Here is a 25,369-nt window from a genome sequence, read left to right on the forward strand (position 1 = left end):
GAACCTAACACAGTCCTGAACACAGCACAGTCCTGAACGTAGATCAGTCGTGAACACAGCACAGTGCTGAACCTAACACAGTCCTGAACACAGCACAGTCCTGAACGTAGATCAGCCCTGAACCTAACACAGTCCTGAACACAGCACAGTCCCCAACACATTACAGTCCTGAACCTAACACAGTCCTGAACACAACTCAATCCTGAACGTAACTTAGTCCTGAACATAACACAGTCCTGAACACAGTACAGTCCTGAACACAACACAGTCCTGAACCTAACACAGCCCTGAACACAGTACAGTCCTGAACCTAACACATTCCTGAACATAGCACAGTGCTGAACCTAACACAGTCCTGAACACAACTCAATCCTGAATGTAACTCAGTCCTGAACACAACACAGTCCTGAACACAACACAGTCCTGAACACACATAGTCCCGAAAACAACACAGGCGTGAACACAACTTAATCCTGAATGTAACTCAGTCCTGAAAACAGCACAGTCCCGAACACAACACAGTCCTGAACCTAACACAATCCTGAACACAACTCCATCCTGAACGTAATTCAGTCCTGAACGTAACTCAGTCCTGAACGTAACTCAGTCCTGAACACAGCACAGTCCTGAACACAACACAGTCCTGAACACAACACAGTCCTAAATACAGCACAGTGCTGAACCTAACACAGTCCTAAACAGAGTACAGTCCTGAACAGACCAAAGTCCTGAACAAAGCACTGTCCTGAACATAACACAAAAATAAAACATAAACAGCTGTAAGCTGGGGGAAAGGGGGGGGGGGGGCTCAATAGTCCATTTTAACCCATAAAAAGAGAGATGTTCCTATTGGAAGACTTGCACGTTGGGCTTACTTTATCTGGCTTAGTAGCTTTAAGCCCCAGGTCATTAGTCAGAAATCCAGAAGTCCCGTTAAAATGCTAACATTTATAAGAGTGGAAAAAAACTCTAATAAGCAACATATTAAAACCATTGTTATTCAGTGCACAATACGTTTTACTCAAATACGTTAGTGCCTAATTGTGAGTGAAAAATTCCTGTCAGAAATGCTAATGATCCTAAAAGTGAACAATTAGCAAATAGGAAGAAGTCAGCAAGCACAGATCTGAAACATGATAAATACTAATGAATTTCACTGTTTACCTCATTAGCATGTGTGGGGAAATGCTAAAATCACAGTGGCTGAAAGTGTTTAGCTAACAACTAGCAAAATGCTCATGATGTCAGGCTAGTTTTTACTAGTTCATGTTCATTATATTTTTATAGGAGTATCAAACTAGCGGTTTGGTTTTTAGGCTGATGAGCATAGCTAGCAGTTAGCATTATGCAAATGAAATCAGGCTCTTTGTTGTCACCTAACGTTGTTGTCAGCCATGTTATCCAAGTCTGGAGCTGCTACAGACAGTGAGATACATTTTATAATGGCTTGTCTTCCACTCCAACCCTCATTTACAGTCACAAACAACTAAATAAATAACAAAGGAAACGCTAATGCTAGTGAAAAGTTTAAATCTCAACAATTTCACAGTTTTGTAAACTTCTAAAACAAGCTATAAAATTCCCCCAAAACAGTAGCTGTTTAGGTGAGTTGTGTGGGGGTCTGAAGTGTGGCTTAGCTTAATTTGTTTTACACTAGAGCTACGCAGCTAATGTAGCTAACACGTAATGGAGGCTTATGAGCAAAGTCTGCCAATGCTACTTAAACAAAATTTTCTTGTTTCCAGTTTAGTCATTACCAGTCTGTTTACAAGCACCCCCCAATCACACACAATATCAAACTGTTAATGCCATCACGTCAGCTCAACACACTTGGAGGAGAACACTAAATGCGGGTTCTGCTCCTTAGCTCCAGTGTAAACCTAAAGAAGCCACACTTTCTGGAAGAGGGAAGCTTTGAAGGGAGGGCCACATCAATTACTGCTTTACAGGATCCTCAAATTGGGGTTTACATTTCTCTGGAATCAGACATGGAGCGAGGACTTCAATCGCTCCAGAAGAACATGACGGGTGGATATGATTGGCTGATGGGGAGATGGAGGCGGAACCTGATGTTTTTCCCGGGAAACTCCCTCAGCTCATCCTCAGGTTCCAGCTCTACAAACCCTGCCGGATACTCTGGATAATCTGAAAGATAGCTGAGAGAGAGAGAGAGAGAGAGAGAATGAAAGGAGGGTGTTATTACGGTGGTAATTCAGATGTAATCTCTGACATTCTCATTTCCATTTTATTCAAACGAGGCTCTGCATCATGGAATATTTAAATTCTTTGGGTGGAACTGCCCTAAAGGCTGATCAAACAGAGATGGTGAACTGGGTAAAAAAATAACGACAATAACACATTAACTATTAATATTATTAAGACTTAAAACTCACCAGATCCACACACCACAAACACAAAGAGCGCGAGGAGCCAGGGCCCAACAGGAGACTTCTCCTCATTCACCACACGCTGAAACACACACACACACACACACACACACACACACACAATTTAAATAACAGTCAGCTACAACAGTAGAGGGCAGCAAGTCGCTCCAAACCCTTTAGATATCGTTTAGCATTAACAGTGCCTTCACAGATGTGACAGTCCCCCTGCCCTGTGCACTAACCCCCCCACGCACCATCACAGCCCCCCACGCACCATCACAGCCCCCCTCGCCCTGTGCACTAACACCCCGCCACGCACCATCACAGCCCCCCTCGCCCTGTGCACTAACCCCACCACACGCATCATCACAGCCCCCCTCGCCCTGTGCACTAACACCCCCCCACGCACCATCACAGCCCCCTCGCCCTGTGCACTAACACCCCCCCATGCACCATCACAGTCCCCCTCGCCCTGTGCACTAACATCCCCCCACGCACCATCACAGCCCCCCTCGTGTCATTAGAACACTGTCATTAGGACAGTCATTAGAACAGTTATTAGAACACTGTCATTAGAGCACTGTCATTAGAGCACTGTCATTAGAACAGTGTCATTAGAGCACTGTCATTAGAACAGTCATTAGAACCCTGTCATTAGAATCATCATTAGAACAGTCATTAGAACCCTGTCATTAGAGCACTGTCATTAGAACAGTCATTAGAACCCTGTCATTAGAGCACTGCCATTAGAACCCTGTAATTAGAGCACTGTCATTACAACCCTGTCATTAGAGCACTGTCATTAGAACAGTCATTAGAACCCTGTCATTAGAGCACTGTCATTAGAACAGTCATTAGAACACTGTCATTAGAGCACTGTCATTAGAACCCTGTCATTAGAGCACTGTCATTAGAACAGTCATTAGAACCCTGTCATTAGAGCACTGTCATTAGAAACCTGTAATTAGAGCACTGTTATTAGAACCGTCATTAGAACCATGTAATTAGAGCACTGTCATTAGAACAGTCATTAGAACCCTGTCATTAGAGCCCTGTCATTAGAACCCTGTAATTAGAGCACTGTCATTAGAACAGTCAATAGAACCCTGTCATTAGAGCACTGTCATTAGTGCACTGTCATTAGAACAGTCATTAGAACCCTGTAATTAGAGCACTGTCATTAGAACAGTCATTAGAACAGTCATTAGAACCCTGTAATTAGAGCACTGTCATTAGAACAGTCATTAGAACACTGTCAATAGAGCACTGTCATTAGAACAGTCATTAGAACCCTGTCATTAGAGCACTGTCATTAGAAACCTGTAATTAGAGCACTGTTATTAGAACCGTCATTAGAACCATGTAATTAGAGCACTGTCATTAGAATAGTCATTAGAACCCTGTCATTAGAGCCCTGTCATTAGAACCCTGTAATTAGAGCACTGTCATTAGAACAGTCATTAGAACCCTGTCATTAGAGCACTGTCATTAGTGCACTGTCATTAGAACAGTCATTAGAACCCTGTAATTAGAGCACTGTCATTAGAACAGTCATTAGAACAGTCATTAGAACCCTGTAATTAGAGCACTGTCATTAGAACAGTCATTAGAACACTGTCAATAGAGCACTGTCATTAGAACAGTCAGTAGAACCCTGTCATTAGAATAGTCATTAAAACCCTGTCGTTAGAGCACTGTCATTAGAACAGTCATTAGAACCCTGTCATTAGAGCACTGTCATTAGAACAGTCATTAGGACCCTGTCATTAGAACAGTCATTGGAACCCTGTCATTAGAGCACTGTCATTAGAACAGTCAGTAGAACCCTGTAATTAGAGCACTGTCATTAGAACAGTCATTAGAACCCTGTAATTAGAGCACTGTCATTAGAACAGTCATTGGAACCCTGTCATAAGAGCATTGTCATTAGAACAGTCATTAGGACCCTGTCGTTAGAACCCTGTAATTAGAGCACTGTCATTAGAACACTGTCATTAGAACCCTGTAATTAGAGCACTGTCATTAGAATAGTCAGTAGAACCCTGTCATTAGAACAATCATTAAAACCCTGTCATTAGAGCACTGTCATTAGAGCAGTCATTAAAACCCTGTCATTATAACAGTCATTAGGACCCTGTTGTTAGAGCACTGTTATTAGAGCAGTCATTAGAACCCTGTCATTAGAACCCTGTAATTAGAGCACTGTCATTAGAACAGTCATTAAAACACTGTCATTAGAACAGTCATTAAAACCCTGTCATTAGAACAGTCATTAGGACCCTGTTGTTAGAGCACTGTCATTAGAACAGTCATTAGAACCCTGTCATTAGAACCCTGTCTTTAGAGCACTGTCATTAGAACCGTTATTAGAGGTTACTAGAACCCTGTAATTAGAGCACTGTCATTAGAACAGTCATTAGAACCCTGTCATTAGAGCACTGTCATTAGAACAGTCATTAGAACCCTGTCATTAGAGCACTGTCATTAGAAACCTGTAATTAGAGCACTGTTATTAGAACCGTCATTAGAACCATGTAATTAGAGCACTGTCATTAGAATAGTCATTAGAACCCTGTCATTAGAGCCCTGTCATTAGAACCCTGTAATTAGAGCACTGTCATTAGAACAGTCATTAGAACCCTGTCATTAGAGCACTGTCATTAGTGCACTGTCATTAGAACAGTCATTAGAACAGTCATTAGAACCCTGTAATTAGAGCACTGTCATTAGAACAGTCATTAGAACACTGTCAATAGAGCACTGTCATTAGAACAGTCAGTAGAACCCTGTCATTAGAATAGTCATTAAAACCCTGTCGTTAGAGCACTGTCATTAGAACAGTCATTAGAACCCTGTCATTAGAGCACTGTCATTAGAACAGTCATTAGGACCCTGTCATTAGAACAGTCATTGGAACCCTGTCATTAGAGCACTGTCATTAGAACAGTCAGTAGAACCCTGTAATTAGAGCACTGTCATTAGAACAGTCATTAGAACCCTGTAATTAGAGCACTGTCATTAGAACAGTCATTGGAACCCTGTCATTAGAGCATTGTCATTAGAACAGTCATTAGGACCCTGTCGTTAGAACCCTGTCATTAGAGCACTGTCATTAGAACACTGTCATTAGAACCCTGTAATTAGAGCACTGTCATTAGAATAGTCAGTAGAACCCTGTCATTAGAACAATCATTAAAACCCTGTCATTAGAGCACTGTCATTAGAACACTGTCATTAGAACAGTCACTGGAACCCTGTCATTAGAGCATTGTCATTAGAACAGTCAGTAGAACCCTGCCATTAGAGCAGTCATTAAAACCCTGTCATTAGAACAGTCATTAGGACCCTGTTGTTAGAGCACTGTCATTAGAACAGTCATTAGAACCCTGTCATTAGAACCCTGTCATTAGAGCACTGTCATTAGAACAGTCATTAAAACCCTGTCATTAGAACAGTCATTAGGACCCTGTTGTTAGAGCACTGTCATTAGAACAGTCATTAGAACCCTGTCATTAGAACCCTGTCTTTAGAGCACTGTCATTAGAACAGTCATTAAAACCCTGTCATTAGAACAGTCATTAGGACCCTGTCTTTAGAGCACTGTCATTAGAACAGTCATTAAAACCCTGTCATTAGAACCGTTATTAGAGGTTACTAGAACCCTGTCATTAAAACACTGTCATTAGAACAGTCATTAGAACCCAGTAATTAGAGCAATGTCATTAGAACAGTCATTAAAATCCTGTCATTAGAACCGTTATTAGAGGTTACTAGAACCCTGTAATTAGAGCACTGTCATTAGAACAGTCATTAGAACCCTGTCATTAGAGCACTGTCATTAGAACAGTCATTAGAACCCTGTCATTAGAGCACTGTCATTAGAAACCTGTAATTAGAGCACTGTTATTAGAACCGTCATTAGAACCATGTAATTAGAGCACTGTCATTAGAACAGTCATTAGAACCCAGTAATTAGAGCAATGTCATTAGAACAGTCATTAAAATCCTGTCATTAGAACCGTTATTAGAGGTTACTAGAACCCTGTAATTAGAGCACTGTCATTAGAACAGTCATTAGAACCCTGTCATTAGAGCACTGTCATTAGAACAGTCATTAGAACCCTGTCATTAGAGCACTGTCATTAGAAACCTGTAATTAGAGCACTGTTATTAGAACCGTCATTAGAACCATGTAATTAGAGCACTGTCATTAGAATAGTCATTAGAACCCTGTCATTAGAGCCCTGTCATTAGAACCCTGTAATTAGAGCACTGTCATTAGAACAGTCATTAGAACCCTGTCATTAGAGCACTGTCATTAGAACAGTCATTAGAACCCTGTCATTAGAACCGTTATTAGAGGTTACTAGAACCCTGTAATTAGAGCACTGTCATTAGAACAGTCATTAGAACCCTGTCATTAGAACCGTTATTAGAGGTTACTAATACCCTGTCATTAAAACAATGTCATTAGAACCCTGTGAAACCTGTGCTGTACGTAAATGAGCTGTGAGTGTGTTTCTGATATGTAAATGAGTATGTTAATGTGCTATATTTAATTATGTAAATGAGCTGTACCGTGGTCTTGTGCGCGTGCCCGCGCTGTGTGATGCTCTTGCTGTGTTTCTCGTTCGCCACCTTCATCCTCTGCACCGCGGACATGGTCAGCGCTATCGATCAGGGCGGGGCGAGGGCTGTGACGTCAGAGGATCGATAACCGATAATCAGCGCGCAGCTCCCGGCACGAGCTCTCAACACTGCACCGCGCGAGACCAGCCACTGTGACCAAACCTGATGCGGCGTCAAAATAAAAGTTACTGCTGTTTAATGGATTTTTGCATGATGAAATAATTAATTTATTTTACAAAATGTGTTGTTTTATTTCTAACTTTATGGAATGAAAACAACTCCACTTTAAGAAAGAAAATTGGGATCATCGCATTTATTGGTTAATATGTAATATTTGTGTCAAACAGATCAAAAAGGAACGGTGTTTGATCTGTTATTAATGTTCATCATTTAGAATTTAAAGAATAATGTGATGTTAATATGATCTAACAATAAATGTATTACAATGTAAAATGTAGAGAGCAATGTTCAGATTTTTTCACTGTATTGTCTTCTCAAATTATTTCTACTTCACACTATACTTTGTACAGCGTCACACTGTATTTAAACCTGAAAGAAAACGTTTAAAAAACGTGTCTTGCTTTTAAAAATAGTTTGACTTGCAGAGCTTACATCTAGAATTTTATTTTGGCAGGCTTTCCAGAAACTATTGCCCATTTTTCACGGAGCTCCTCAGCGGAGCGTCTTTGGACTTTAATTTCAAAATAAAAGTCACTGAGTAAGATTGTGATAAATAATTATTTATTAACAATAAGGGCACGTTCTTTGATAAATAAGTAAACAAGACGTATTTGTTCACCATTTGTTCCACGCAATTTGAAAATCGGATTATCTGTTAAACAATGATGATGATGGTGTTTTAAAATGATTATTATTTGGTGAACTTTTGTTTTCAACAGCAACGTGTGAAATATTATTAGAATGGAATGAAACTCTTTCTAAGTTTAGAATTGTTTAATAAATTCAGCAGCAGTTAAGCATTTTTTTCAGTGTCAATAAATGTCCGTTTAGAAAAAGCTCAATATGTTTTTTTTAATTATATTAAACATTTTAAATTCAAAGACCACTGAACTTTTAAAGTGTAAAACTGATATATTCTCTAATCCTACCAGAATACACGAGGAATAAAGGAGTGAAGGAATATTAGTTATTAGTTACAAATGTTGTGTGACTGTTCCTGCTTTTTCAGACCTGCACCAAACATCAACATTATTTTTTTGTCTGTACAAACTGTAATGTTTGGGTCCACTGCTGTATTTAATACCGACCACTAATCTTTAATGTTATTGTTAATAATGAGGGTGGTCAGGGCTTTGGGTCCAGAGCGTCAGCCTCCGCTGGTGATCACTGCTCAGTTCTGACCCTGGGTCAGTTCCAGACCCGTCCCCCGGGTGTGTTTAGTGTTTCTGTGCTATTCTGGTACTGAACCTGAGCCCGAGGTTCCTCCGACCTCAGCCAGGATCTATAAACTCACAGCGCCCCCTGTGCGGGGGTGTTAGAAACTGCAGTATGGAGTTAAATCAGTGCCACTAGAACCTGAACCTGAAATCATGATTCTTCAAAAAAGTGTGTGAAATTTAGGGTCATTGAAATGTTTTTTATTGAAAGGTGACCGAAATTCAGGGAAACATCCGGGCTACTGAGGAAGAGCAAACAGGCGCAGATCTAATCGAACTCACACCTGGCCAATCACAGCACACCTACAGAGGTCAGTGGGCGGGCCGTTATTTTAACACCGAGGCGGGAGCGTTGACGAACCGCGGCAGAAGACAACGGCGGTGGACCTTTTCCAGCTGTAAGTGCTGTTTGGACTCTTCTCTTTGTATCGGCGCGCGTTAGACGCCGCTGTGTAGTGTTTTATCGGCCGCTTGTTCACACACACTCTCACATTAACGTCTTTTCTACGACGAACGCCAGGCGAAGCCCCGGTTAGCGGCGGGGGGTCCGTTAGCGCCTGCGCTTTTCCTCCGCGGTGACGTCACACCGGCCGTGTTACCGTTGGAATGAATCTCTGTGAAATTAACCCTGAGGGAGAACAGAGAACAGCACACTTTACACCGCCTTTTCCAGCAGCGCTCTATTAATGAGAGCGGCGCTCATGAAGGAGCAGGAGAGTATCTTACACACGGAATTACAGTGAGATTAGTGCCGTTTGACTGGATTTAGAGCAGTTCAGAGGGTGAAAGGGTGTGGACTAATCACAGGGATAAATGGTGTTTGATAGTCATTTAAAAAGGCTTTTCTCGTGACGTGTTCCATTAATACATTTCTCTCATAATGAGTGTGATATTAAATAAACAGAAAGAGAAGGTGAAATATGAACTGAGGCGGTGTACACCTCACACTCAGAGGTCACGTGTTGTCAGTTTGTTACAAACTTCAGTTTTCTGCTTAAACTAGAAGTGCAGTGAGATTCTGCTGTTTTTATCTCAGAAGTGTGACAGTGGAAAGTAGCATCACTGTAACTTACATAAAGCCTTTTTATGACAGATTTACACCGTGTTTCTTCCCTGTGTTCGTTACTTTACACAAACATCACTGTCAGTGAAGAACGTTATTCTGATTATTTTAAGAATCTTGACTGTAAAACATTACCTCAGGTGTCAGCACAGTAACAGTGTTAGAGGCCAGTAGTGAATCATCAGCTCTAAACCCGTGTTAATAGACTCTACAGGAGCAGGCAGTGTATCAGACGCCTCGTCGTCACGTGTAGTTCCATTAGCGTAATTACTGTCAGTATGGTTCATATTTTAATGAGGGTTGTGCTTCATGTTACAGGTGGATTTTAGGGACCTCCAAGGCTTGAGCAATGCTCTTTCAAATAATTCTCCTAATTTTGACGACATGCTGTATGTCGTCAGTCAAGAAAGAGTCTTCCTGAGTGCGGCTGGTCCTAGTTTTCCACCAGATGTTGTGAAGGAGGCATTGGATACTTGCCTTTACTCAGATCTTTGTTCTCTGCTTTCGTCTCCAGACTCTCACTCTTCAGTTTTGTGGGAGATGGGACCTCATGGCCGTTCAGGACTTAGCATCTCATCAGAACACTTGAATGACCTTTCTGAGATTGGACTATCAGCATCACGTGTTGTCAGCTTTCTCAGAGTCTCAGAGAGAACAGTACGTCGTAGAATGCGTGAATACAGTCTGTGTTCTGATGATGATCTAGACACGATGAGAAGAAACATCAAGTCAAGGCTTCCACGTGCAGGCTACCGAACAGTCAGAGGACGTCTCCAGTCTGAGGGCCACCGCGGGCAGTGACAGGAGTGAGAGCCTCGGTGCGTCGTGTTGACTCTGCTGGCGTCTTGTGAAGATCGTAGAGTAAGGGTTGTTATCCGCCGCAGGTGTTCTGTTCCTGGACCGTTGTACATGCAACACATTGACACTGATCACGAGCTCATCAGGTGGGTAGCGATTAATGCTGCATGCGCTGTACTAATGTTCCAGCTCTGTGCTTACACACTTCTTCAAGTTTTACTGTTTTATTGTGTATTTCTGCTTGTGTTTTAGGACGTGTACGACACACATTTGTACACGTGCCGTTGTATTTATCTGTTTTGATTAAATGTAATGGAGTTTTCTTTATGGTGGTTGTCCTTGTTCCAGGGCCGAACAATCTATAAAATATGAAATTTCAGTTTTAGTTTAGATACGTGTTACACAATGAACAGAGCCCTGAGGATTAGCTGCATGAAGCGTGCTTCACAAAACACCTGGTTTTACCTAAAGGGGGGGGGGGCACTAAACCAGACATTTATTGTTGACTGTGGAGAATCCACTTGTTTACAGCGGTGGAGCTGATGGAGATTCAGGGGTGGTTTAATGTAAACACCGATGCCTGACGCATGTTTTGAAGATGGTGTAATGTTAGAAAATACGTATTTCATAGTGAAGAGGTACTTTTTCAGATTTTTCAGCTACATTTTATAATAAATGAACGTCACCTGTAAGAACTGCAGAGAGGAGCCTGGGTTCCTGTCGCCGCCCGTTCTCTGTTCTGTAGGGAATTAACCGCATCACACCACACCACTTCATCTGTTTACGTTTCATTTTGATGAAAAAAGAAAAACAGAGATGTTCCTGTTGTTTCCAAGTCATTGAACCTGGTCATTTACTGCTTCATTACAAAGAATAACTGATACATGGTTTGAAATGAATAAACAATCTGTGTGTTACAGGAATGTTTCAGCTGGATATGAGTATGTGTGTATACACAGTGTTATATGAGCACTGTTTATCTCAGTGGAACATCACATTTGACCTGCAGTTCGTTTTACACACACCATGTGTCTCAATGCTGCTTTAAACAACAAAGCTTCAGCAGCCGATGCGTTCTTCTGAGACGGTGTGAGGAGGTGTGGATGGCCCTACGAGTGAGTACAACACTTACTGTCCTTTCTATGAGTACTTGGTGTTGCTCAGAATGATTTAACGTAGACGTAAATGTGGCGAGACGTGTGGTTAACTGTCACCCAGTTCCACTGATGTTCTTCACACCCTGGAAGAGGACGGGCTTCTTGACGTATTACTGACAGCTCACATCTCTCCTGTGTTCACCACACGACTGAAGGGTGACTGATCCAGGTTTACACGTGCCTGGGATAACCGTCCGATCCGAACTGAACAAAACATGACTCCAGATCAGTCCAGTCAGAACCAGAAACGTCAGAGGTGATAAGGGGGTGGGGGGAACAAAAATTTGTGATTATTAATTCTTACAAGTAAGTTATTACTGTGTTGTGTATATTTAGGGAATTCAGGTTGATGCCATTGACTGGGAAGGTTCTGGATTGACTCCAAGGACCTCACCAAGGTGTGCTGCCAGATGTGGAATGTCCGTTGGATCCTGGGAGCCTTGAGCTGCGTACTGATGGAAAATTAGGAAAAAGATCAATAGTTGTGAGCATATGAAAAACATCTGAATCCACTTATTCATAGGTCATTGGACTCTCCTCACACACAAATAATATCAAAGACATCCTTAGGAGATAAGGGTGCCATTTTAATTGGGGTCCTATGGAAAGCAACCTAATTAAAAAAATAAGAGGCGGCGAGATGATCTCACCCCAAAAGGTGCCCAAGTAAACTGTGGTTTTTGTCTTGTGTGTTTCTGTGAGTGAGTGCTCTGAAGCTCTTCTGAGATTGCTCCTCAAATAAAGAACCTGCTGATCCTCCAAGAGGTCGTCTCTCAAGTATTTTTTTTTTAACTTTTATTTGAACTTACTCGAGTATTATAGTTAGATTAGATACAAGATTAACACGTCGTAGTAACGACAGTACATTAGCTGTACAACCAACTGCTTCAACTAACTTTGGCCGTGATGTCTGTCGAACACATCTGTGTCATGCTTCATGTTTGATGGAGAATCATTGAAGTATGTTGTGAAAAGCAGAGCAGTGTTTGCTGAAATGGAGAAATAAATTCAGTCGAGCTGCAGTGGTATTTCTGTTCAAATACAACAAAGTAAGTTGAATTTTTAAAAGCAATATGTTTAGCACCTCGTGTCCCACTGGCAGAATGTGGAGGACTTACCTGTGTCCACAGAAAACCCAGACTTCAGTCTGTCAGTTCAGAGAGAAACAGAACCGTGTAACACCCTCCAACAGCACAATCACCTGTGAAAACACACACTCTTCAACAACTTACTCCTACTGTGAATGTACTGTACCTCCCAGTCTGCAGGTTAAAGGTCGAGCCCATTCCATGAGTCTTCCTGTAGAAGGAGATCAGAGCTCTCTCTCGTTCCTCCGGGGGGCTCCTCATGTCCCTGTGCAGATTGAAGGGTGCCTGTGTAGCATGATTACTGAGCTGTGTCTCTGGAAACTGTGATATAGCTTTGATGGGGTCTGGGATTGACTGCCACTCTATAGATCGGGAGATCAGGGGAAACACAAACACCCCATAATGACCAGTATAACACACACAATCAAGAGTACTTTTAATTTGTAATGCAGTTAAGCACCAACCCTCCAGAAGTGTGGGACTACAGCTGAGCAACATTTCTTCTGCAACACTTCTGAACTCAGTATTTTCAGCTGTATCAGTGCAAATGTAAATTTTAACGTTTATTTCTCATTTGGTTCATTAACATCACTTCCACAACTGTGACGTCACATGACTTTACTGTTCAGGCCCAGACCTGGAGTGGGTACGTTTCACACTTTGGGCTGTTGCTGAATGCTTCAGAAGTAGGGGGCAATGGACTAGTGTCCAGCTCTTTCCTGAAGAGGAGTTATATAAAGGGGAGCGTTACTGGCTGCTTTCAGAGTTCTGCCGGAACAGACACATCATCTGGAGACACGAGAGAAACCCTCAGACAACTCCATCCTCCTTAATAAAGAAGAAAAAGAAAATGAGTTATTGTCCTATAGTTTTTCAGTGGTCCTTTAACAAAGAAAAAAAGAACCATGAAACATTAAGAGAAGGCTTTGAATGATCAGATGGTTCTTTACTTTGTGAAGGTGTTCTTTAGACTGATGGAGAGTGATGTCTCTGGATGGTTACTGTGTCTCTTCCAGAAGCTTCCACTGTCGTCCATATGTAATATTCTCTATCGATCTGAGGAACCAGTTCACACACAGTTCTATAAAGAACTGTTTAAGGATAATCTTCTGAAGGGGGTAGGTACGATATTAAGTGTCTACACAAAACCAGTATCAAGTCTAGACCTGACGCTTTGTGAAGAAGCCTGCCTCCTTTTATCGTCTTTAGCGTTGGATACAGGAGGTGGAGTTGTTCTCTTAACTGCTGCAGGAAGAGCAAGCTGCCGGAACATCAGAGGAACACTACATAACATTTACCTCAAAGGTACAGCTTCAGAATCATTGTGTTGCACCAATGAGCTGTGAATAGAGCCTCTGTCACCGCTAACAAACCCCTCCCACTCCCTCCCCCTCTGGGTTCAGTACAGTCCTGTACCTATGACTTACACCGGGGGAGACCCAGGAGGAAACAACCCCAGTCCTAACTAGTGTTCCTTTAATATAATGAACTCTAATATAAGGTTTAGTTGGTAGCAGTGCTAGGGTCCTCCCTGTTTGGCGACTGGTAAATCACCCGCACCATTATTATACACTCAGCTAATGGCACATACAGAAACACCAGTGACAAAGACGTCTTTAGTTCATCACACGTGTTCACCTCCTCCATCAGGAGTGTAACAGTCCTCCTGCCTAAAGCGGCCTGTAACTGCACCGGCGACGTCTCGTACTCGGTAAGAGAAAGTGACACTTATTTTCTTAATGTTTTTATGTGGAGCTCCTGCCTGGAGTCCTCCTCTACGTTACTTGGGCTTCCCTTTGGAATAAAGAGCTGGAAAGGCCCTGGAGAAGGAAGAAAGAAATAAAAATCGAATACATACCAATTTTTTAAATATACAACACTACACACTGAACTGTGGGTCCAGGGGCCTGCTGCGTGGCCTTTGACCTCTCTGTTGCCTGCAAAGGGTAACCACACACACACACACACACAAAACTAAAAATATTACTCTTATATTTGAAGACAGACAGTGCCACAACACAGCGCTTCAAATGACACGGGTTTAAGGCCCAGTCCCTGAACCTGCCGTCCTCCCTGGAGCTCTGAGCAGTGACTGCGGTCCCTTGTCTCTCGCAGGATGAGAGCAGAGACACTAGGAGTCTTACAGAGCGCAACACTTCAGCACGACTCACCTGTTCCTCCGTGAAGCTGGCCCCTCATACGATGAGAAACGGGATAAAAACGTGTTCTTTCGTTAGTGCTGCGTTTGTGCCGCAAAAATCATCGTTTGTGCTGGTACCGTTTTTGAAGAATTAGACATTATCTTAGCACCTGTTTACGTCACTCAGCCCCTCATCAACGTCCAAATCACTCCAAAGTGGTCTCATTCGTTAGTGCTGCGTTTGTGCCGTTAAAAATGCTATTTTAATTGTTGAGTTATATATAAAAGTATTTTTAAACATCACCCACTTTGCCCCGTCAGCATCCAACATATCTTTGTGCGATTGTTTCCTGATAAAGGCTTGTCTTATTTATGCTGTGTTTCAACATTGGCCTGAATAACTGTATATGGATTTTTCTTGTGATTTATTACGCGACTGATTCATTTGCCACATGCTCGCCTCGTGCTGACGGTGTGGATGAGAGAGACATCGTTTTTATGGTGTTACGATGGTGAATTTAAGTCTGTCGGGTCACAATGTTTTGAGGAGAAAACAAGGATTTTTTGAGGAACATTTAACACGGGAGAAATGAGACAACAACCACATTCACTGTTCTGGTGGAGTCGCTAGTTATTCAGAATCCAGACATTCAGGTTCATTAAGATGGCGTTCACGGTTTTAATCAATAACGTTTTTTTCATCAGCTTTCTCGTTAGTTGGCATGTTCAAAGTCCTCAGGTGTTTGTATACATCCCTTACTCTAACTTCCAAATCCTCATGGAGCTCAAACCCACAAACACTACCTGCTGCACCACCGCCATACAGTCATTTATTTTAACTCTTCCACTGTTCCACATTAGGGTCAACCACTTTTGTAAATGTAAACGAGAGCAGTGCACCAGGACTGTCCACATTGCCTTTAGTTCAGGGGATGTGAGTTTAAATTATTGTGCCACATTAATTTGAATAGTTTGTGTAAAAAAACATACTATTAGTTCAAACACCTGACTTTAATACATTGGAATAGTCTTAGACTTGAAATGTCCTTCTGAGAAAAAATATGAAGTTGATTTGATTTAATTTGTATGAATTAATTTGCAAAACAAGTGTTAAAAGGTTTTAAAAACTTTTTTTCAAGACCATTTTAAGTGGGTTTCAGGTCCGTTAAATACATTAATGAAGAATAATGTGGAGAATCAAATATAAAAGACATTTTGGACCATAGTCGTAATAACTTCATTGGTATCTAAGATTTAATTTCTCAAAAATCAATTCCAAATATTTTTTGTTGCAGTGTTACAGAAAATAAGAAAACAAACCTGGAGCCCATGAAACAAGAACAGTTTCAGAAATAGTGTCAGAACAGTGTTAGTGTGTATCTAATTTAGTGTAAAAAATAACTACACACCTAGCTCAACATTTCTCTTGTACCTTCAAATGGCTTTAGCCAACAGGTAAATCTTTTAGTCCTTTGTATAAAATACAACATGTGGTTGTACTTTGGTCTTTTCAGATGCTGTTGTGGCACGATTACAAAAGTCATCATAACTCTCCCAGACAAAGCATGACCTCCTGCAGTAGGCAACGCAGTGTCCCAGAGTGTCTTTGGTTGGCCCAGGGAGAAAAGCCACTATCCCTCTGAGCGTGAACAGCTCTTTGTTTAGGGTAACGCTGACAGGGAATTCACTCAGGGGCAAACTTTTTTCTGCTACTGTTTCGATGCACAGAGCTGGACCACTGGTGTAACTGTGGGTGACCATACCAGTCACATGGTTTTCACTGATGAAGGGTCTTGTGTTTTTAAACTTTCAGGGCACTCTTCAGGAGATTTAAGTGGCTGAAGACATTTTGAGGGGGTGCAGCCTGAAGTGCTCTCATTCCATCTTTTTGTAACATATTGGTGTTGACTGGGATTAGAGGTATTTGTTTTGAGCGTTCCTGACTACGACTGCAGTATGGAGAGGAGCACCGACTTGTGCTTGTGACACTCGGAGTATTCTTCATTGTTGCAGTAATAATGTAAGCAATATTACATTCTTCATTTACTTGTTCCAAGCCTGATTTAAGCTGCACAGGATCAAATGTGTCTAAGAGAATTTTTGCCCTCTGTTTGTAAACTTCCTTCTGTACTCCACTGGTAGCAATGGTCTTAACCAAATTAAACATTTCTGTATTTTGTTCTTGTGTAGTTACATAATGGCTAAAACTGTGACTGTCACAGAAGGCACAGCAGAGACACTGGCAAAAGGAGTCAAAAGCACAGGTGTTGATCACGGTTACAAGTGATTTGCCCACTTTAACAGCCTGTTTAGCTGTGTAATTGCCATTCTTTAATACAGGAATTTGGGTTCTTTGTTTTTTAGGAGCAGAGTCCATATGTAGCCACTCTGGACATGGCAGAAGGTAAGAATTTCCTTTTTTTCAGTGGCACAGCAAGGCCTCTCCAATATTCAACAGGTGGCTCTTCTGTCAGTACATCATCTGTAGAATAATGTATATGTTTGTGGTGTAGGATCTTCCATGCCTGAAGATTCTTTAAAAGTTTCTGAGATACTTTTCTCAATGTTAGCAGTTTCGACTACTGTTCCCTTTAATGAACCCAAGGTGTCTGGAGACAAAACGGTCCAAACGAATTGGCAGGTTATGTTTGAAAGGACCTTGCTTTAAATTCTTGAATTCAGCCTCAACATGGGATGAGCTGACAGTGATGTTGTTACTTTTGAAAAACGTACCCATTACACCTGTCCAGAGAGGTAGGTAATCTAATAATCTAATCTAACAATCTAATCAAATGTGGGATAAGCTCTGGAAGATCATGCAAATGATCCCTATCACCATCATGCACAGCTAATGCCTTACTCTCCTCACAGATACAGGTCACCCAATTTCTGACATCAGTGGTGCATTCCTGGATAGACTCCAGTGTCCAAACTGTCATCAGTCCATGTGAGTGAAGCACAACCATCTGCAATTCATTTTTTCAAGTATGTTTTGCATGTCTCTGAGATGACAGGCATGCCTGTTTCATCATTTCCTTCAGATTTACTCAGAGCAACAACTGCAATAGAGTGAATGAGCTGTCTTGCATCCTGGATTGCCACAGATTGAAGACCCTGTGCCATGGCTCTTAGGTAAAAATCTCTCACCCTTCTTGCTTTTTTCTGAAGACATTCCCACTGACTGATGATTTTCATGCAGTGTGCAACATCCACTCTGATGAAACGAGGAGGTAATTTTGCTGAGTCATTGTTATGTAGTACCCCAAAACACTCATTTATATATGTCTTCAAATCAGCATTAGGAGTGAAGGCCTTGACAAGACCTCCCAGCAATGCAAGAGAAAAGTCACATACAGCTTCTTTTGGGACAGCTGCCCTAGCCCTACGCCATTCAGAGAGCCGGTCTGCTATGGCATTGATGTCATGTCGCTCAGACAACATTTTCACAACAGGGACATGGACAGGGCCATTCCCATGTGAGGACAGAACTCCTTGATATAGGAAGTTAAGTCCTATGTCCCTGTAGCGTCAAAACTCACACTAGAACTTTGATTCTTTGTTAGTGTTTTGTAGACCAGTAGTCGAGAGGGAGTCCAATAATGACAAAAAACCTTGTCAAGCCCAACGTCATGAATGCTGCCACTGTGAGGCATACTGTGTTTCATTAGTTGAAAAGAAAGGATTGGATCTCTGTGCCCTGTCTTCTTATCTACCCAGAGTTCTTCAGAGACCTCCACTCTTTTCTGTCCAGACAAAATGCGCTTTGATTTTCCAGTATGAAGACTGTCATTAATACTGTTTATTGTGCACTGTAGCACTGCTGGTGTGCTCACCTCTGGCAGTTTATCACTGGAGACATGTAATTTTGCATTGCACTCAGTGCAGTGGCCACTGATGTCAATGCACTTTGATGCACTGTGTGGGTACACTTTCGCCCTCTTGAAACTAATAGTACAAGTTAATTTGGTCATGTTCCATATCTTTTCATTTAGGGCATGAGTCCAGGTGCCACGCTTCAAAGTGGTATATGTTCTTTCATGTGATTGTGCAGATGTGTTCTTATATATGACTTCCTCTTGCCAGATGTCTGTCCACTCTTCATAAGGAATATTGAGATCAAAGGTGATGTCATATGTCTTTTTTGTGATATATTCATCAACATCAGGGCTGTGACTCTCATCATCTACTTCCAACACCTAGAATTTGCCAAATGTTGTGACGATTTAATTTAACAAATGTGTACAAGCATTTTGGTGACATTTTTCCTTCCAGATGTTCACTCATTTCTGTCCACACCTTTTCAGATGGGCAGGCAATACACTGGCCTTTCACTTCATCCCTAGCAGCAAGGATGAGCTTCATAACATCATCCTTATCACAAACAGCTTTCCTCGGCATCTAAGACAAAACAAAATGATTCACATTCCGTCATTAGTGACACAGAACTGTGTATATAATTGTGTCTATAATAGAGTTGCTTGACATTGTTTTCATGATGATAAATTGTACTAATAGTCTGTTTTGTGTCTCAAGTAAATTATACACCAGTCAACCATAACATTATGATCATTATTACCTCATTGTTTCTACACTCACTGTCCATTCTGTGCTGGTGTAGAGTGGATCAGACACAGCAGTGCTGCAGTGACACAGACGTGGTGGTGGTGTGTGAGTGTGTGTTGTGCTGGTGTAGAGTGGATCAGACACAGCATTGCTGCTGGAGTTTTTAAACCCTGTGTCCATTCTCTGTCCACTCTGTGAGACACTCCTCCCTCGTTGGTCCACCTTGTAGATGTAGAGTCAGAGACAGTAGCTCATCTGTCGCTGCACAGTGTGTGTCGGTCGTCCTCTAGTCCTTCATCAGTGACACAGGACGCTGTCGGCTGGATGTTTTTTGGTCGGTGGACTGTTCTCGGTCCAGACACTGAGGGGTTTAAAAACTCCAGCAGCACTGCTGTGTCTGATCCACTCTACACCAGCACAACACACACTAACACACCACCACCACGTCAGTGTCACTGCAGCGCTGAGAATGATCCACCACCACATCACACCTGCTCTGTGGGGGTCCTGTCCATTAAACAACAATAGGGGACAAAGTATGCAGAGCAATGGATTGTAACTGTAGAACTAGAGTGTTCCTGTGTGGGCAGTGGAGCTGAGAGAATGGACGGTGAGTGTAGAAACATGAACGTGTTCATAATGATATGGCTGATCAGTGTATGTTTATATATCTGCTCAAATATATGTGGACTGTCTGCTCCATTCAGTGCTATTAGGATCAAAGTATATTTCAGTGGGACAGAATATCCCCTGCATTAGTTAATTATTGTAATTAATGATTTGTGTTTGTCTGTTTTTAATAAAGACTGCTTAAAGATAATGATGTGACATCTGACTTCTACACAACAGTTATATCTAAAACTTTCATGTATCCCCTGGAGTGGGGCCTAAAGAAATGGAAAGTGCAATAGAACTTCAATATTTAACTTCATTCATTATCTGTAACCCTTATCCAATTCAGGGTCACAGTGGGTCCAGAGCCTACCTGGAATCATTGGGCGCAAGGCAGGAACACACCCTGGAGGGGGCGCCAGTCCTTCACAGGGCAACACAGACACACACACACATTCACTCACACCTACGGACACTTTTGAGTCGCCAATCCACCTACCAACGTGTGTTCTTGAAACCGGAGCACCCGGAGGAAACCCACGCAGACACAGAGAGAACACACCACAGTCCTCACAGACAGTCACCCGGAGGAAACCCACGCAGACACAGGGAGAACACACCACACTCCTCACAGACAGTCACCCGGAGGAAACCCACGCGGACACGGGGAGAACACACCACACTCCTCACAGACAGTCACCCGGAGGAAACCCACGCAGACACAGAGAGAACACACCACACTCCTCACAGACAGTCACCCGGAGGAAACCCACGCAGACACAGAGAGAACACACCACACTCCTCACAGACAGTCACCCGGAGGAAACCCACGGGGAGAACACACCACACTCCTCACAGACAGTCACCCGGAGGAAACCCACGCGGACACAGAGAGAACACACCACACTCCTCACAGACAGTCACCCGGAGGAAACTCACGCGGACACAGAGAGAACACACCACACTCCTCACAGACAGTCACCCGGAGGAAACTCACGCGGACACAGGGAGAACACACCACACTCCTCACAGACAGTCACCCGGAGGAAACTCACGCGGACACAGAGAGAACACACCACACTCCTCACAGACAGTCACCCGGAGGAAACCCACGCGGACACAGGGAGAACACACCACACTCCTCACAGACAGTCACCCGGAGGAAACCCACGCAGACACAGAGAGAACACACCACACTCCTCACAGACAGTCACCGGGAGGAAACCCACGCAGACACAGGGAGAACACACCACACTCCTCACAGACAGTCACCTGGAGGAAACCCACGCAGACACAGGGAGAACACACCACACTCCTCACAGACAGTCACCCGGAGGAAACCCACGCAGACACCGGGAGAACACACCACACTCCTCACAGACAGTCACCCGGAGGAAACCCACGCAGACACAGGGAGAACACACCACACTCCTCACAGACAGTCACCCGGAGGAAACCCACGCGGACACCGGGAGAACACACCACACTCCTCACAGACAGTCACCCGGAGGAAACCCACGCAGACACAGGGAGAACACACCACACTCCTCACAGACAGTCACCCGGAGGAAACCCATGCAGACACAGGGAGAACACACCACACTCCTCACAGACAGTCACCCGGAGGAAACCCACGCAGACACAGGGAGAACACACCACACTCCTCACAGACAGTCACCCGGAGTGGGAATCGAACCCACAACCTCCAGGTCCCTGGAGCTGTGTGACTGCTACACTACCTGCTGCGCCACCGTGCCGCTAAATATGTAACTTGTTTTTTTATAATAAAATGTACTTATTCAATTGCTTAACATATTACATCATTTATTACACACTTTGTTACACTATGTACAAGTATAATCTGTTTTATATACTGTTTTGTGTGTGTGTGTGTGTGTGTGTATATGAAAAAGCTGGCCCTGCCTCCACTCAGTGCAGTACTCAACTTGATACATTTCTGCTTTTTCCCCACAGTCTTCAGGCACTCTGTCAACTGCATGTTTTTTTTTAAGGCTAAGCATATATTATATTGTTATTTTTCATAAAATATTTTATTATTGCAAACAAAACACCCTTGATTATGTGTTAATTCCACAGATATATATCATCTTCAAATAAAAAAACATAAAAATTAATCTTAGACAGTCCTCACTCTGAAGTGACTGAGTGTTGCAGATATTTAAAGTTTGTGGCAAAATATGTCAAAATAATTAATTAACATTAATATTACATTTTTAAAGCCCAGGTTTACCTTAAAATTATTTTGGAAGAAGGTGGTGAGAGGTCTGCAAATAAACTACTTTCTCAAAAATCAAGACACCCTCCCTATTATAGGTCTCTGGTATTTTGGTCCTCACAGAAACATGGATTAGAACACTGATTCCTTTCATTCATATTTCAGAAGGAGAAATAGATTATTTTACTGAGACACAGGGATAACTACGTGTGTATCTTAACAGTGAAAGTCACAAGTTTTATTTTTTATTTGTCATTTATTGAACTTTGACTTCAGTAAAATGTAATTACAAAATGATGGAAATCCAATAAACAACAACATGAACAGGGATCAAAAATGAGTGAGTAACCCACTAACTTTAAAAATACTGCAGTTTTTATTGATGCCAAAAAGTGTGATGTCAAAGGATATATTTGCAGCTTTGAATAAATAAATGAGAAGGTAGAGGTGGGGCCTGATGGCATTAAAATCTTGTAAATTTGTACAGTTCATTAGGACGGAATATCATTCTTTTATTCAGTTGCAAATCATGACATAGTTCTGCGAGGTTCAGAACTGAATCACTGCTAATGCAGCACACCTTAGTGTGGTCCACATAAACATGGATCAGCGGGGTTCAATATGGGCATGGGCTCTGGGGATTGGTACATAAGCTTTTAGTGGGATCCAGGTGGGTGGCTTGCATGGGATATACGTCGGCAACCCACTAATTCTCTATATACAGGGCCCACATGGGCCTCTAGTGGAATGTTGGAAAATCATTGGAACCACGGGTGATTCCAGAGTTGCATTCTTCACATTCTTCACTTCATAACTTTCTTATTGTTTAAGACACATACAAAATACTGCTGTGGAACCTGGAACTATTCTGTTTCCAATGGAGTAGTATAATTTATGAAAGTATTAAAACACCTAATGAGGGATCCACTTCAAATAAAACCCAAAGTAAAGGGAAGATGAACATTAATTGGTACAAATATAAACTGTGCAGCAAATGAAAGAGTTTTTGAAATGAAAGGATTCTGAATTATTATTCAGTGAGGTGATATGATTTTCTTTATTATTATTATTATTATAGGAAGTGTTTGTAATCAATGTCTAGTGATTTCATTTGTTTTGTTTTTTCACTTGAACATATCTGTGGTTATACAACTTCCATCACTGAATTCCTGAGATTATCCTGACACTAACAAGACCTCCCTGATGACGTGGAGACGGAGGACCACTGTTGTTCCACTGAGGGCAGCGCTTTCTGGGCGGACCACTGCTGATTAAACAGAATTTTAGACATTTTAGCACTTTTCCATTCACAGTCCAGTTTACATTTACATCTTTTGTTATTCTTTATAAATAAGATTAGTAAATAATTTTAATCAGTGCAGTGTCACCATTTTTATCATTACATCATTTTATATCAGGCTCATGCTCATTATTACATCTCTCAGAGTTGTTGGTGATATCTGTATTAGTTTGTGGTCTACAGTCAGTGGTGTGCCACTTTTGTTTGTTTGTTTTCCCCCAGTGGACTGATCGCTGTCTGGGAGGTGACGGTGCTGGAGCACAGTTTAACACTTGGAGGTCTGACAGTTAGTTAGTCACCTAGTAAGTCCACTGCTTGTCAGAGCCTTGCCCAATATGACTGTCCATGTCCAAAAAAACAGCCTGTGATCCTATGTTCAAACTTGAATAAATGCTAAATAAATACAACTCAACCCTCTAATTATTACATTTCCACATTTGATTTACGTATCGACATCTGGATCTCAGGTGATGTCTCCACAGTGAAATAATAATAATAACAGTGAGCATCTACATTTTTGGGATTCAGCAGTAAACTGGAATCATATGAAAACATAAAAAACACAGTATTCTAATGTCAAAAGTTCTTTTACAAAAATCACCAAAATTCTTTGTTTATTCCATAAATAAAAATATAATCATCATTAAGATGAAATCACTAATGAAAGAGACCACTTTGGAGCGATTTGGACGTTGATGAGGGGCTGAGTGACGTCACTCGTTGACACTTTATGGCTGAATAACTCAAGAATGAAAATGGTTCTAGCGTTTCTTTTAACGGCACAAACGAGGCACTAACGAATGAGAGCACTTTGGAGCGATGTGGCCACTAATGAGGGGCTGAGTGACGTAAACAGGTAACAAGATAATGTCTAATTCTTTAAAAACGGTACCAGCACAAACGCAGCACTAATGAAAGCACACGTTTTTATTCTGTTTCTCATCGTATGAGGGGCCAGCTTCACGGAGGTCTCCCCTGTGTCAAGGAGAAATGTGTCAGTGATCTACGGTTTCTATAAAACACCAGCTGAATCTGACAGAGGTACAGCTCCCCACCACCTGTGAGGGTAAAGACACCTTTAAACCTGTGATTAATTTAATTTTTAATGATATATATTTTAATTAAAAATATTTTAAAAAGTGCCAGATCACAACAAATTTACAGGAACTTTAACAACACGGAGAAGGGCACTAAACACTTCTGTCATAAGTCAAGCCATAAATGAACATTTATTACTTAATAACATTTCAGAATCACATTAAGAAATGAGCATCTCCTTCACGTAAAAACTCTGTAACACATCAGAGTCTGTTACTGTGTGAATGTGTGCAGTGAGTCACAGTGAATTCAGAAGAACATCACATGTGTAAACCTCTGAGAGCAGGACTTCAGGATAAACATTACCGTTGAAGACTGTCCTTCTGGAATGATCCTTGGTCTCTCTGTAATGACCTCACTGTAATTCCGTGTGTAAGATACTCTCCTGCTCCTTCATGAGCGCCGCTCTCATTAATAGAGCGCTGCTGGAAAAGGCGGTGTAAAGTGTGCTGTTCTCTGTTCTCCCTCAGGGTTAATTTCACAGAGATTCATTCCAACGGTAACACGGCCGGTGTGACGTCACCGCGGAGGAAAAGCGCAGGCGCTAACGGACCCCCCGCCGCTAACCGGGGCTTCGCCTGGCGTTCGTCGTAGAAAAGACGTTAATGTGAGAGTGTGTGTGAACAAGCGGCCGATAAAACACTACACAGCGGCGTCTAACGCGCGCCGATACAAAGAGAAGAGTCCAAACAGCACTTACAGCTGGAAAAGGTCCACCGCCGTTGTCTTCTGCCGCGGTTCGTCAACGCTCCCGCCTCGGTGTTAAAATAACGGCCCGCCCACTGACCTCTGTAGGTGTGCTGTGATTGGCCAGGTGTGAGTTCGATTAGATCTGCGCCTGTTTGCTCTTCCTCAGTAGCCCGGATGTTTCCCTGAATTTCGGTCACCTTTCAATAAAAAA

General features: G+C 42.2%; 1 protein-coding gene and 3 long non-coding RNA genes across 5 annotated transcripts in view; 2 read left to right on the plus strand and 2 right to left on the minus strand.

Annotated features, from left to right (window-relative positions):
* Nucleotides 1-7,150, minus strand: part of zgc:85858 (uncharacterized protein LOC405879 homolog) — an 8,507-nt gene extending 1,357 nt beyond the window's left edge. Inside the window, exons 1-3 of the mRNA XM_066671556.1 lie at nt 6,966-7,150; nt 2,394-2,469; nt 1-2,156 (exon numbers count right to left, since the gene is read on the minus strand). The exon at nt 1-2,156 is cut by the window's left edge and continues 1,357 nt beyond it. Of these exons, the coding sequence (XP_066527653.1) occupies nt 2,116-2,156; nt 2,394-2,469; nt 6,966-7,049 (201 nt within the window). The 5' untranslated portion in view covers nt 7,050-7,150 and the 3' untranslated portion in view covers nt 1-2,115. The remainder of the gene's footprint in view (nt 2,157-2,393; nt 2,470-6,965) is intronic.
* Nucleotides 7,151-8,733: 1,583 nt separating this feature from the next.
* Nucleotides 8,734-12,235, plus strand: LOC136696845 (uncharacterized). 2 transcript variants are annotated; one of them, XR_010802642.1, is made up of 4 exons: nt 8,740-8,811; nt 9,795-10,420; nt 11,195-11,687; nt 11,768-12,235. It is a non-coding gene; the product is annotated as an uncharacterized lncRNA (long non-coding RNA). The 2 variants fall into 2 exon arrangements; XR_010802641.1 differs by lacking the exon at nt 11,768-12,235 and having other exon boundaries at nt 8,734-8,811; nt 9,991-10,420; nt 11,195-11,590.
* On the minus strand, nt 11,497-12,922 carry LOC136696854 (uncharacterized). Its single transcript, XR_010802649.1, has 4 exons — nt 12,550-12,922; nt 12,328-12,420; nt 11,736-11,883; nt 11,497-11,635 (listed from the first exon to the last, which is right to left on the minus strand). It is a non-coding gene; the product is annotated as an uncharacterized lncRNA (long non-coding RNA).
* A 3,604-nt stretch (nt 12,923-16,526) lies between these two features.
* On the plus strand, nt 16,527-17,305 carry LOC136696856 (uncharacterized). Its single transcript, XR_010802651.1, has 3 exons — nt 16,527-16,679; nt 16,850-16,923; nt 17,024-17,305. It is a non-coding gene; the product is annotated as an uncharacterized lncRNA (long non-coding RNA).
* Nucleotides 17,306-25,369: the final 8,064 nt, after the last annotated feature.

The sequence above is a fragment of the Hoplias malabaricus genome, chromosome 5, assembly GCF_029633855.1.
Source record: "Hoplias malabaricus isolate fHopMal1 chromosome 5, fHopMal1.hap1, whole genome shotgun sequence".
In the NCBI taxonomy this organism is placed as follows: domain Eukaryota; kingdom Metazoa; phylum Chordata; class Actinopteri; order Characiformes; family Erythrinidae; genus Hoplias; species Hoplias malabaricus.